This window comes from Tamandua tetradactyla, chromosome 15 (assembly GCF_023851605.1).
Source record: "Tamandua tetradactyla isolate mTamTet1 chromosome 15, mTamTet1.pri, whole genome shotgun sequence".
In the NCBI taxonomy this organism is placed as follows: domain Eukaryota; kingdom Metazoa; phylum Chordata; class Mammalia; order Pilosa; family Myrmecophagidae; genus Tamandua; species Tamandua tetradactyla.
The window spans coordinates 68,907,424-68,920,334 of record NC_135341.1 but is presented as its reverse complement, the minus strand read 5'-3'; the positions used below and the strand labels follow the sequence as shown (position 1 = coordinate 68,920,334).

The window sequence follows — 12,911 nt, the reverse complement described above, 5'->3', positions numbered from 1 at the left end:
GGATAAAAGGAGTGTCAGTCACAAGGTTTTCACAGTCACATGGTCATACCTTAAAAGCTCTATAGTTATTCAGTCATCTTCAAGAATCAAAGCTATTGGATTACAGTTCAGTAGTCTCAGGTATTTCCCTCTAGCTACTCTAATACTGCAAAAACTAAAAAGAGACATCTGTATACTGCGTTTTTCTTATGAAGTAGAAGACTCTCCAGAATGACCTCTCAACTCTGAAATCTCTCAGCCACCGAAACTTTATTTTGTTTCATTTCTCTTCCCCTTTTTGGTCAAGAAGAGTTTCTCACTCCATGATGCTGAGGCCGGGCTCATCTCTGGAGGTCATGTCCCACATTGCCAAGGAGATTTACACCCCTGAGAGTAATGTCTCATGTAATGGGGAGGGCAGTGAGCTCACCTGTGGAGTTGATTTAGAGAGAGAGAGAGGACATAAAAGAGATTCTCTGGAGGTGACTCAAGCTTAATCATAAGTAGGCTTCGTTGTTTTTTTTTTTTTTTTTTGCAGAAATAAGTTTCATGAGGACAAGCCCCAAGATCAAGGACCTGGTCCCTCAAATTGACAGTCTTCAGTGCTTGCGAGAATACCAGATCTTCCTCAGATGGGGAAGTTTAATATTTCCACCTTTTTCCCAGTCCCTCAAGGAGACTTTTCAAATACTTTTTAGTCTTTCACCCAGATTACTCAGGGATATATCAGGGTATCATACCAACCTGTACAAACCAACAAGATCCCACTCCCCATTCAAGGTTTCGTAAAATCATGGTGTTCAAGCTGACCATACAGGTTAAATTAGATAGTGTATCACTGGATTTTTAATAAATTTTCTTTATGGGAAAAATATCTGTGGCTTTGAGTCCCTTGGAGACTGGGGGAGGAAAAAATATTTTATTCTATAATTCACGCATTTCTCCCACTAGAGAACATGTCACTTGATTACAGAAAGAAGACGTGGAATAGTGAACAGCCTTTGTCCCCTAAACTGGGTTTTAATCCCTGACTTGAGATCTTAGATAAGAAACTAAACTTCTCCAGTTCTCATTTTCCATATCTGAAAATGGGGACAGGTACATAGATGAAAGGAGTTAGCAAATGAATGATTAGCTTCTCTTTCTTGTTTTTTTCTTTTTCTTCTTCTTCTATCTCTTTCCATACCTATACCAATTCACCTTTGTGCCTGGAAAGTCAAAGATGAATAGCACATCTTCATTTGAAAAGCAAAGAGGTGCTCCATATTAAGAGGTTGGACCAAATGACTTAGGTCTCTACCAGCATTAGTCTATTTTATGATCCATGAAAGCTTTTTGTTAAGGAAGCATTTAGAGAAATAATCAAATGCCTAAAATGTCTAATTTAGATTCTGCTGTTTACTGGTACTTTGAAATTGAATACACAAAAGAGGGTGACTTTGAAACAAGCAGGAGAGGAAAGCATGATATTTAAATGCAAAACACATATACGTAGTTGATTTCTTCAAAGGTTAAATATACTTGCACATTTATGGATAGTGACATATCCATGATGGGTTTGCAATCTATATAGCAGTGGCTTTGTTTTACCTGATTCTAAAGTAAATGTCATGATTCTTCTTTGGGGATTCAAGCACTGGTATTCAACAACGCATATGTTTCCAGGTAGGTAGCTGGGCAAGAACAACTACACTTTCCCCCAGAGGAGGACTATCCATGCAGCCAGTACAATAAGCTTTATAGGGTGCTGAGTGCCACTGAATTCTCCTTGGAATTGATGTGCAATTACATATGAAGTTAAATGCTAAATATAAACTTAAAGAAGCCAAATACATACTTTTTTTTCAATATATTTGCAGGAAGAATTAACTACCCCCAAAACTCGATCATCCTTAATTGAAACAGATAGATTAGGCAACTTGGTGAATCATTAAGCAGCAATAGTTTAGCTTTAAAGGATCAGTCTTTTCTTATGTCCAGCAATGATTATACAGATGCCAAGGAAGTTAATGAAAGCAGTGAGCAAATAAGGAGTACACTGAATGAAATGCCATAATATATAATATAAAAATTTTTTTAAAAACTAGGCACTGTGTTGCATGAGGGTACATACATAGGTGGTAAAAACAATAGAAATAGAAGTAATTATTACAAAATTTCAAGTTATGGGCTGCTGCTTTGAGGAAGAAGGGAAATACAATTTGTATGGTGCACACAGGGATAGTGTCTGGATGAATGGTCCATGGGTATTTATTGTGGTTTTAAAATGTTGTCACACAATATTTTTAAGAGTATTTCTTCATTTTTAAAAATTTAAAAGGCAAAGAAACAAAGCACAATGAAAAGAAGGCACAAATTAAATTGATAGACATTATTATAATAATTATGATAAAAGCAAATATATTAATCTTAGGTTGAAGGGTATGTTTTTGTATTGTACTTTAAAAAATATTTAGATATATGCCATGTGTAAGACACAACTAAAACCTAGGTTCTGAGAAGGTTGAAAGTAGAAAGATACCTGGCATACCAGAGGTAGACTAGACTAATATTAATAAAAGAAAAAATTATATAAATATAGCTATATAAATAATGGACAAACTGGACTTTACAATAAAATACAATGTTGCTTGTCTTCGTTGTCTCCAATTCCTGTCACCCCATTCATTCTCTAAACCTCCTCCATCCAGGAATCTTTTGAAACTCATCTCCATATGTTTTTGTCTTATTTCTAGCTAACAATTTTCAAAGCCTAGGGTCTTTAATCTCTCAACTCTTGATAGTATTATCAGTGTGTCACTCATTTGATATATATCATATGGTAGGTTTAGTGTTACTGGTATTCATGGATTTCTTTAATAAACAGCAATATCCCAGAGCTAGTGAATATGCTTTATTCTTCTTGAAACACCCTCAGTAACTAGCCCTTAAGAACTGCCGTATAGTAGAATCATGTCATCTGTCGTATAGTAGAATGTCAGTGAACATGTCAGTAGTTGACTAAACAATGGCTTCTGAAAGCACACTAAAAGCTCTTCCAGGATGTTTGATTTTGCCACTCCTGTGCATTCATATTTTCTAAGTAATCTCTCAGTCAAAGTATTAAACTTTGCAGAATTGGAAAAGTTATCAGATTTACATGAAGGGAAAGGGGCCCTGAATAGCCATAAACATCCTGAAAAAGAAGAATGAAGTGTGAGGATTCATGCTTCTGAACTTTATATCTTATAAAAAGCCAATGGTTAAAGCAACATGGTACTGGCATAAAGTTAGACATATTGATCAATAGAATCAAATTGAGAGCTCAGAAATAGACCCTCAGACTTACAGTCAATTGATTTTTGACAAGGACCCCAAATCCACTGAACTGGTATAGAATAGTCTCTCCAATAAATGGTGTTGGGAGAACTGGATATCCAAATCCAAAGGAATGAAAGCAGTCCCCAACCTCATACTCTATATAAAAACTATTTCAAAGCAGATAAAGGACCTAAATATAAGAGCCAGTACCATAAAATACCTAGAATTGCAGTTATACATTTTCAAGACCTAGTAGAAATGGAGGAAGCTTACACCCAAAACACAAGGAACAAAGAAAAAATAGATATATGGGAACTTCTCCAGATTGAATAGTCCTATGCTTTAAAAAACTTTTAAAAATGGATGAAAAGGTAGCCAACTCAATGGGAAAAAATATTTGGTAACCACATATCTGATAACTGTTTGATATCTAGTATATATAAAGAAATCATACAACTCAACAACAAAAATACAAACAAATTGCAAAATGGGCAAAAGACATAAATAGACATTTCTCCAAAAAGGAAATACAGATGGCTAAAATGCACATAAAAAGTTGTCTATCTTGATAAGCTGTTAGGGAAATGCAACTCAAAACCACAATGAGATATTAGCTCATACCTATAAGAATGGCTACTATTAAAAAGGAAACTACAAATGTTGGATAGGATGTGGGGAAATGAGAACACTTACTCACTGCTGGTGTTAATGCAAAATGGTACAACCTCTTTGGAAGGCACTTTGATCGTTCCTCAGAAAAGTGAATATTGAGTTTTTCTACAATTTGGCAGTTCTGCTGCTCAGTATTTATCTAGAAGATCTGAAAGCCAGGACACGAGCAGACATTTGCAAACTGACGCTCATAGCAGCATTATTCACAATGGCCAAAAGATGAAGACAATCTAAGTGTCCATCAATCAATGAAGGGATAAACAAAATGTGGTATATACATACGATGGAATATCACTCAGCTGTAAGAAGCAATGAAGTCCTGAAGCACCCAGTAATATGGATGAACCTTGAGGGAATAATGTAGAGTGAAATAAGATTGATACAAAAGGACAAATATTGTATGATTTCACTAATAGGGACTATGTGGACTTAGAATAAGTTTGCCAAGAGATAGAATGAGGCTTGAAAATGGGGAGTGGTTGACTAATATGTACAAAGTTTTTAAGGAGGTTAGATGTCTGCAAATAGACAGAGGTGAGGGTGATTCGTTATTAGGATTATAAGTAATTGTCTGAATTGCAGGTGAATTTGGTTGAAAGGGGTTATTTAGAGCCATGTATTACACTGTTTGGAGATACAGGATTGTAAAACACAGTGAACCTTGTGGTGGACTTTGTTTATGGCTAGCACTACAAATATAAATAAGTTATTTCGTGAACTAGTACAAATGTGCAAAGAGTTAATAATAGATAGTATATGGGGGAAGGCTGCAGACTATGGTTAGTAATATTTTAATATACTTTCATCAACAGTAGCAAATGTACTGTACTAATACTAGGGTCAGTAATGGGGGAATAAGGGTTATATAGTGTTTTGGTTTCTTTTCTTAGGATTATTTGTTATTTTTCTTTTTGGAGTAATGAACATGGTCTCAAATTGAGTGTGATGATGATTTTACACCTAGGAGATGATACTGAGACATTGAATGTATACTTTGGATGGTTTATGTGGTATGTGAATATATCTCAATAAAATTTGCAGTTCAAAAAATGATAGACTATCTGCTGCAAACCTCTTTTAAGCCTACTCTTCTTTGAATACATAATACACATAATGCAAAAATTCAAAGACGGTAGTGTATATTGTATAAATAGGTGTTCCTCCTACCTCTGCCCAGAGTTCCTTCTGTAGAGATAACCACAGTTACCACTCACTCCATTTATGTTAGGTATAATTAAACATTCCAAATGTAAGCATGCGTGCACATGCTTATATATACTTATCTGTTTTTCAGACAAATATTTCATGCTATACATACAAAATTGAATCTCACTTTTTTCATACAACTAATCTTGTAGTTTTTCCATTTTATTTTTATTATCTTTTAAATCCTAGCCTCTCACACTGTCTTGCACCAAGAGAATGAATGAATGATTCAATAATAGTCTTAAGTCATTCCAAACCTAAAAGTTACCTCTCAAAAGGGTTTTATAATTCCTCATTTTAGGTCAAAAGTGACAACATATTGACACCTCAGAAGTGACCCTTAACCAATGAGGTAGGTGTGTTGGTGGATAAATACCCCACCTTTCTCTCCTCTCGGTGGGACAATTCTGAGTTGCATTCTACTACACAGTATTTCTAGAGGCCCCGTAGGGTTGTCCATAGCAGTACATCCCTTTTTACCTCACTCTTATCTACCTTTCCTCCCTTTCTTACTTTATTTCCCTACTTGCTCACTTCCTGGAATCATCTCCCTAAATAAGTTTCTTACACTCAAATCCTTGTCTCAGCACCTGCTTTGGGGGAAATCAAAAGTAAGGAAACTAAAACACAGAGTGCTTAAGTAAACTGTTTAAGTACACCTATACATTAAGTGACACATTTGGGATATGAAACCCCAAATCTATGCTCAGAAGCATGTTACCTTACTGCCAACTAGCAAATGTCTCAAAGGCAGGTCCGTGAACATTATGTGGCCTTCACAGTGTGTTACAAAATCCAAGAAATAGAGTTTAACACTTCTGCTAATTAATGCCATTTCATGTTTTGGGATATCTCTTTCCCATATCAGGGCACACATTTTCGGCAATATTGGCCAAATGTAATGCTCGTAATTTTTACTAAAATTGTGATTTACATAAGAGTTTCTTACTCTTTTTTGGTTGCTGAGTGTCTTCTCCTTGTTGTTCTACAGATAGCAACTTCATCCTTGCCAATGCCCAGGTGGCTAAGGGTTTCCCCATAGTCTACTGTTCCGATGGCTTCTGTGAGCTTGCTGGATTTGCCCGAACTGAAGTCATGCAGAAGAGTTGCAGCTGCAAGTTCTTATTTGGGGTTGAAACCAATGAGCAATTGATGCTTCAGATAGAAAAGTCATTGGAAGAAAAAACAGAATTCAAAGGGGAAATTATGTTCTACAAGAAGAATGGTGAGTTGGCTTTCTTTGGAGCTCATTGGAGAGTTGTGAAAGGTCGCCTTCTTTCAACTTGACAGTTGTTCCATAACACCCATTAAGGCTTAATGGTGTTTCACATAAATACAGTCAACTCTAGAAGTTCCCCAAATGACTTGGACCATGACCTTTTTTAACCAGTAGTAGCAAAAACCGCCAGGAAATTTAGCATTAGAATGATAACTATTCAATGTCAATATATTAACTGAGTTAATACATGTTTAAATAAAGTGAATCCCTATTATATTATGGTTATTCTTAAAATATGTATTAAATATGATAGTAGCAAATATATTAGCCCATGACCTTTTAGCCAGAGATAATTTTCCAAATTTTATGCCTTTAGCAAACACATCTCAACCTCAGTCACTAAGGACAGAGATCTGGAGCATCACTGGCAGAAAAGGAAATTTAAAAGATATCAGCATATGCATTTTGTTTTCTAGTAGAGCCCTTGTCACTACTCCCTTAAGTCATAAGGACTAAACAAGAGACACAATGTCTCAGGGTGGGTGTAAATTTGCTTGGGCTCAAAACTGCCACTGGGGAAAGACCAAGCACTTTCTTGTGGCCACAGTTTTGTGACTCTCTCCTAGATGAAAGATGATCTAGGGACGTGCATTTTATCTGCAATACTTGTGTCTTATGCTGCAATAAATATCAATAGCCTAAGAGCAGTGTTAGTTGGGATGAATCCAAGTGGCAATAATTTGAGGAAAGGCTAAATCAAAGGTTAGGACATACATCATTTCCCCAATATTGAAGAGTCTCCCTCTTTCTTTAGTAGCTTTCCTTCTTCCTTTTATAGCAGAATCCTGAGTTTTAACTGGACACATTGCTATCAGGATAAGAGATTACCTCTCCTAGACTCCTTTGCAGTTAAGTGACATGTGACTTAGTTTCTGGCTAGTGATAATTGAGATGAACTGATGTATGCAACTTCCAGAGCAAACCCCTAGTAAATGGATTTTTTTTCCTGAAATTTCTCTTGTATCATTGTCCCATGGATCAGAATATCAAGACCAAGCTGTCAAATGGCCTTGACTATTTGACAAAGACAGTACCATAGGGGAATGCAGAACCACAAGATAGAAGGAAACTGGATATTGGGACAGATCCACTTTCCCACCCTAAGAGAAAAAAAGACTAAGAGAAATGAACTTCTATCTCACTATAATTTGGGATGTTTTTGTTGCAATGTTTAGCTTATACTCCAATGCAGGATTTCTTGCCCTTAGCCCTATTGATGCTTTGGCCCAGATAATTCTTTGTGTCTTATAGATTATTAGATGCCAGTATCAGATCCCCCTGGAATCTAACAATCTGCAAGACACAAAGAATTATCTGGGCCAAAGATAATGACAACAACTGCTCTTACAGTAAGCAGATACCAGTTTGGCTTGCTAGCATCGTAAGAGTAGGTAATAGTCTAATTCAGAAGTATGAGCATTCACAAAAGTTTTGAGGGTCTATTTCAACTAATACCTTTGTCTATACGTACTACAATGTCCAACTATGATGGTTTAAACAATAAAAATGAGATTCTGGGGGAAGTGGTTCCAGGGGTTGTTAATCCAGTGGTATAATTTTCGTAATCAAGGACCCACATGCTTTCTACCTTCTCACTTTGACATCCTCAATACACTATTTTAAAAAAAATCTATTATGGAAGATTTGTGTTGTGTGGTGTATGTTTGTGGCCTAGGAGACTGGCTTTATAGACAACCAAGGGAATATAGTATATTTCATGGGACTTCTCCACATCATAATTTCATTAACCACCCTCTTTGAACTCATCCCCTATTCCCATAACCATATCTTACTCCCAACACTTAATATTGGAGTCAATGTCAGGATGAGAGAAAGGGACTGAATTCCCGTTTATAAGTTATTTGTCCTTGGAGGACATCCCTTGACCATGTGGCTTCTGGATACACGGAAGTCATGAAGTATTAAAGAACATCCCACTGGGTTAAGATATCCCACCTCTTTGACTAAAGAACACAGCTCAGACCATTGTATTGTTCCCAGGCTCAGTACAAGTCCTACTTAGCAAATATGAGAAAATAAAAGGTTCTCAATGCTATCTAATTATACCATGATCATTGAAAAGAGAGCCTGAGATAAAAGAAAATGGAGGGTGTCACTGAGAATGCAGACTGGTAGGCGGTGATAAAACCGTCATCTGGTGGAACAAAGGGAAGAGGGAAATCCTTTGTCTGAAATATCTGCTGACTGCAGACTTGTCCTTCTTAAGAAAGTCGCCTTGTATAGACTCCACATCTGAGTGTCTTTTTTTTAAGTGTCCTCAAAATATTTCAAATGTGACATCCCTGAGAAAGGTCTGGGCCAAGGATAAAAATCAAGGTGTGAAACCCAAAGGATGGAGTCTTTGGCGGACCCATGAGGAGAAGGCATAGAGCACAAGGTGGAAGTCAGTACCCAAAAGAATTTTATGAGCCCAGTTTTTTTTTTAAATAAGATCTCTGTAGCCCTGGACTCATGCGGGTGGGACTTATTAAAGGCATCCATCCCTTCTAAGCCTGTCACTGTGGCAAACTGTCTGACATTCAGAGAAAAGTAATCGATCCGGTTACAAGTGATTAAAAATTGCCCCCTACTCTATGCTAATCATGCTGTATTATAGCTATTTGTTTAACTGTCTGTCTTCACATTCAATTGTGAGCCTTTGAAGGCAGAAGTATGCATTCATTATCCCACATCCCCAGTGACTGCAGCCTTGAGTCTGGAGCAGCGTCCATCAAATCATGTTTTCTCGGTAAATACTTGCTGAATAGAATTAAAATGATTAGAGAGACCTATAGATACTTTACAAATGACCAGATTTCTGATTTAAAAAATAAGATTGTGACCTTAATCTTCCTATTGTCAAGGGTCATTTTCTAATATGTTTCAGAGAGTGGGCGCTTTTCTCTCATTTTCTCCAGAGATCTGTTGATATTTGGTGATTGAGCTGCTTTGTCAGCTGGCTCCTTGCTATTGCTATTGATTCCCTAAACTCATGGGGAAAAGGCTGCCTTTTCCTTCCTGCCCAGGCCTGTAATTCCAGTAACTTGACGCAAGGCTGGTGATATGGAATAGATTAGGCTAAAGGTTCAAAACGTGGGATTTATTATGAAGAAAGTCATGCTTAGATCACAGTACCAAATACGCCTTTTTACTGAGTCCAAAGGAAAATAAAAGTAGGAAATACTTCACTGGCATTATCTAGAACCGCAATTATTAGCCTTGCTTTAAGTCTTGATGTTTGCCATCCTTTCCCTCTCTACTCCACTTTAAAGAGAGTCCCTCTTTTACTTCTTTCCAGGATGACCATGTTTAGAAGAACTTCATTCTTTAGCCACTCAATTTGTCCTGCCTTGGACAAATAGGATCCTTCCTTTCCTGGCCAAGGAAATGTGTGGGACACAGATTCTCCAGCAGAACTCAACCCAAAATACAGAGCAATTTAGCCCCAAATGAAACTATAGCAGGATTTTGAAGAATAGTCCATGTCTGGTCCCTTTTCTTATCTCTGTTCCAGTAGGATGTGAAATTATGCTCCCTTCTCCTTTTGGTCTTCTAGTCTCCTCTAGGCCACTCACAGAAAATAGACACATAGAAATATGCACACACACGTACACACATATGCATCCTAAAAATAAAGAATAATTATGAGACAGTACTAAGTATTATTGACTTAAAATGTCAATAATAATTAATAACAACTATAATAATAATAATATCTAACACTTTTACACACTTACTATGCTCCAGGAACTGTTCCAAGCACTTTATTTTTACTTATATTAGCCCTTGTAATCCTAGAGCAGTCCTAAGTAGAAGATATTCTTATTGTCATATTATAGGTGAGGAAACTAATATAAAACAAGAGTACATTTTTTTAAATTAAGCAATAATTATGAAGGCAAACAGTTTCACAGATAACATAATTTGCAATATGTTCTTTGTCCAAAATGGAGATGGTAATATTTTACATTATTATGCTCAGTTGCTAACTAACATTTCCCATTTTTTGTTCTTCTATGTACTAATTTCAGTATCTACCTGTGTATCAGACATGAGTATTAGTAGGGGGCCTTTTCAAAGAATGGCCCCATCCATTGATGTTGATATACAACAGGCATTAACCAGGGATGTTCTGGAGTGAACAGAATGTATTTTCACTTTAATTAAGGGTAATCATTTTAGCAATTTTATGTTTGTCTTCTCATATTTAAATATAAGCCATGCATGTAAATTTGTGGCTTTCTCCTTTCCTTACATGTAGCACATTTTATACATATACACTGGAGACCACTCATTATATTTTAACAGCTGCATAGGATTACATGGCATGGATTTACAATAGTAGATTCAACCAGTCCTTATCAGTGGACATTTGGGGGCCCTCTGAAGTGTAGTTTGTCTTCTCTGTTCTTTCTTTATAGCTAGTATCCCTTTTGGTATTTAGGAAGTTTTGTATATTTTTCTAAGAGTTATCTTTTAAGTAAGACTTTTAGCCTTTACATAATACTTACAGCCTCAACTTTTAAAGATACTGTCTTGGTTTCCTACCCTAAGCAAAGTTGAAATTGAATAGCAGCCATTTCCCTTTCTTTCCCTCTCCCTGCACTCATTTCAAATAGCATTCTTTTGGTATTAGTTAATATTTATACGGCTATCAGCAAGCTTGTCTGTTTCCTTATATTCTCCCTTTGCTCCCCTTCCACCTTTTTGATAAGTGTATTTACATTGTCAGGGCACATAATTGCATGTCTTCTGTCACTCATATCCCAGCATTCAGTTTCATCTCTGTGGTTAAACATGCTTAATGATCACTGTTAGTCCTTTGCTTTCATAAAGCTTCTCCCATAGTTATTGGTTGTCTGAAGCTTGTTCTGGGCCATTTCATAGGATGGGCTCATAGGAACAGTTTTCCCTGAGTTCTTGAATGTTTGTAGCAGTATGACTGTGGTCTTTATACTTTTACATCAGTTTGGCTGAAAAGACTGTCTCTCATTCATTCATTTGAATATCTCAATTATGTTATGTACTGTGTACTGGTATAGAGTATGGATTTATTCTAAAAGAATTGCTAATTAAGTGGCCTAGTATTTTCTTCTAGACTACAATGGATTCATTTAATCTCATCCCATTTACATAGTTATTAGAATATATCTTGGTGTAGATCAAATGGCAAAGTTTTACAATTAAAGGCCAGATAGTTAATATTTTACATTTTGTGGGCTCTATGGTCTCTGTTGCAACTAATCATCTCTGTTAATGTAGAAAACAAAAAACAGCCATTAAAAATTCATAAATTAATGGGTTTGGCTATGTTCCAATAAAATTTTACTCATAGTAACAGAAGGGAGACTAGATTTGGTATGTGGGTCATAGTTTTCTGACTCTTGAAATATTTGGGTCTACTTTTCCCCCATATACATGGTATATCCTTCAGTCTTTAAGTTTAGTGCCCTTTGATTTCAGGAAATTTTCGATGAATTATAATTATCATTATTTTTCCCTCTACCAGAACGTATCTATGCCGGCCCTCCTTCACTTGTCCTCTATATCCATTACTTCCTTTCTCTTTCTTAATTTTCCCTTTTTCTCTCTCTTTCATTTCTCACCTTGTGTCTTCTACTTCCTTTACTATATTTTTTTGGTATCCATTCACACTTGTGTTCCTTCTGTATGTATTTTGAGTATTTTACTTTTCATTTATTCTTCCGAGCTCTGACAGCTTATATTTTTGTATCTTTCTTTTGCCTACCCACATAATTTCCAAACTTTTCTACATCAGTTTTATGCTGTTATCTCAGAGTTTGTATCTTTTCTTAATTACATTTAATTAATTTTGAAAGATTTGTTTTTGTCCACTTTATGGAGATATTTTGGATGTGCCTTCATTTTCTGTATGTGTGTTATCCAGAACAATATTCTCTTTATCTTCTCTTTCATCCTCTCCTACTGACCTGTTTAAATGTGATGTGTTTTCCTTTGTTTCTAGTATAATACAGGAAATATAAATGTGTTAGGAAAAATCTATGGCTCAAAGGCTCCTACCATTATGACAATTTTTTTTTTTGATGACTTCTTGTATAGCTACATCTTTGGTAATTTCTGAGATAAATTTCCTTTGGATCCCTCCCATACTTAGTATCTGAACCTTTTCCTTTTTTTTTTTTTTTTTTTACCCTCATCATACTGCTCTGATCAAGAGGGGTTCTGATTTCAGCAGCTTCTCTTCAGTAGAGAGTTGTATCCTTCTAAAACAGGATTACTACTGATTTTCTGAAAGCACTGATGGTCCAGGCAGCCTCAACCCCACCCAATTTTTATGTAGCCCCCTTGCACTCTACTTCAATTTGGTAAGGATGAAGCTCCCATTTCAACTGATTTCAGATCTGCCTGCTGAGTTCTCCACTCTGAGAACTCAGAGGTTGGGAGGCTGGTACCTACTGGTGATTAATGAGATTCCCAAGCAAGTAAGGCAATG

At 36.2% G+C, this 12,911-nt stretch overlaps 1 protein-coding gene across 1 annotated transcript in view; it reads left to right on the top strand.

The window, feature by feature from the left end:
- Positions 1-12,911, top strand: part of KCNH8 (potassium voltage-gated channel subfamily H member 8) — a 396,752-nt gene that overhangs the window by 112,930 nt on the left and 270,911 nt on the right. Inside the window, exon 2 of the mRNA XM_077130036.1 lies at positions 6,149-6,382. Coding sequence (XP_076986151.1) covers positions 6,149-6,382 — 234 coding nt within the window. The remainder of the gene's footprint in view (positions 1-6,148; positions 6,383-12,911) is intronic.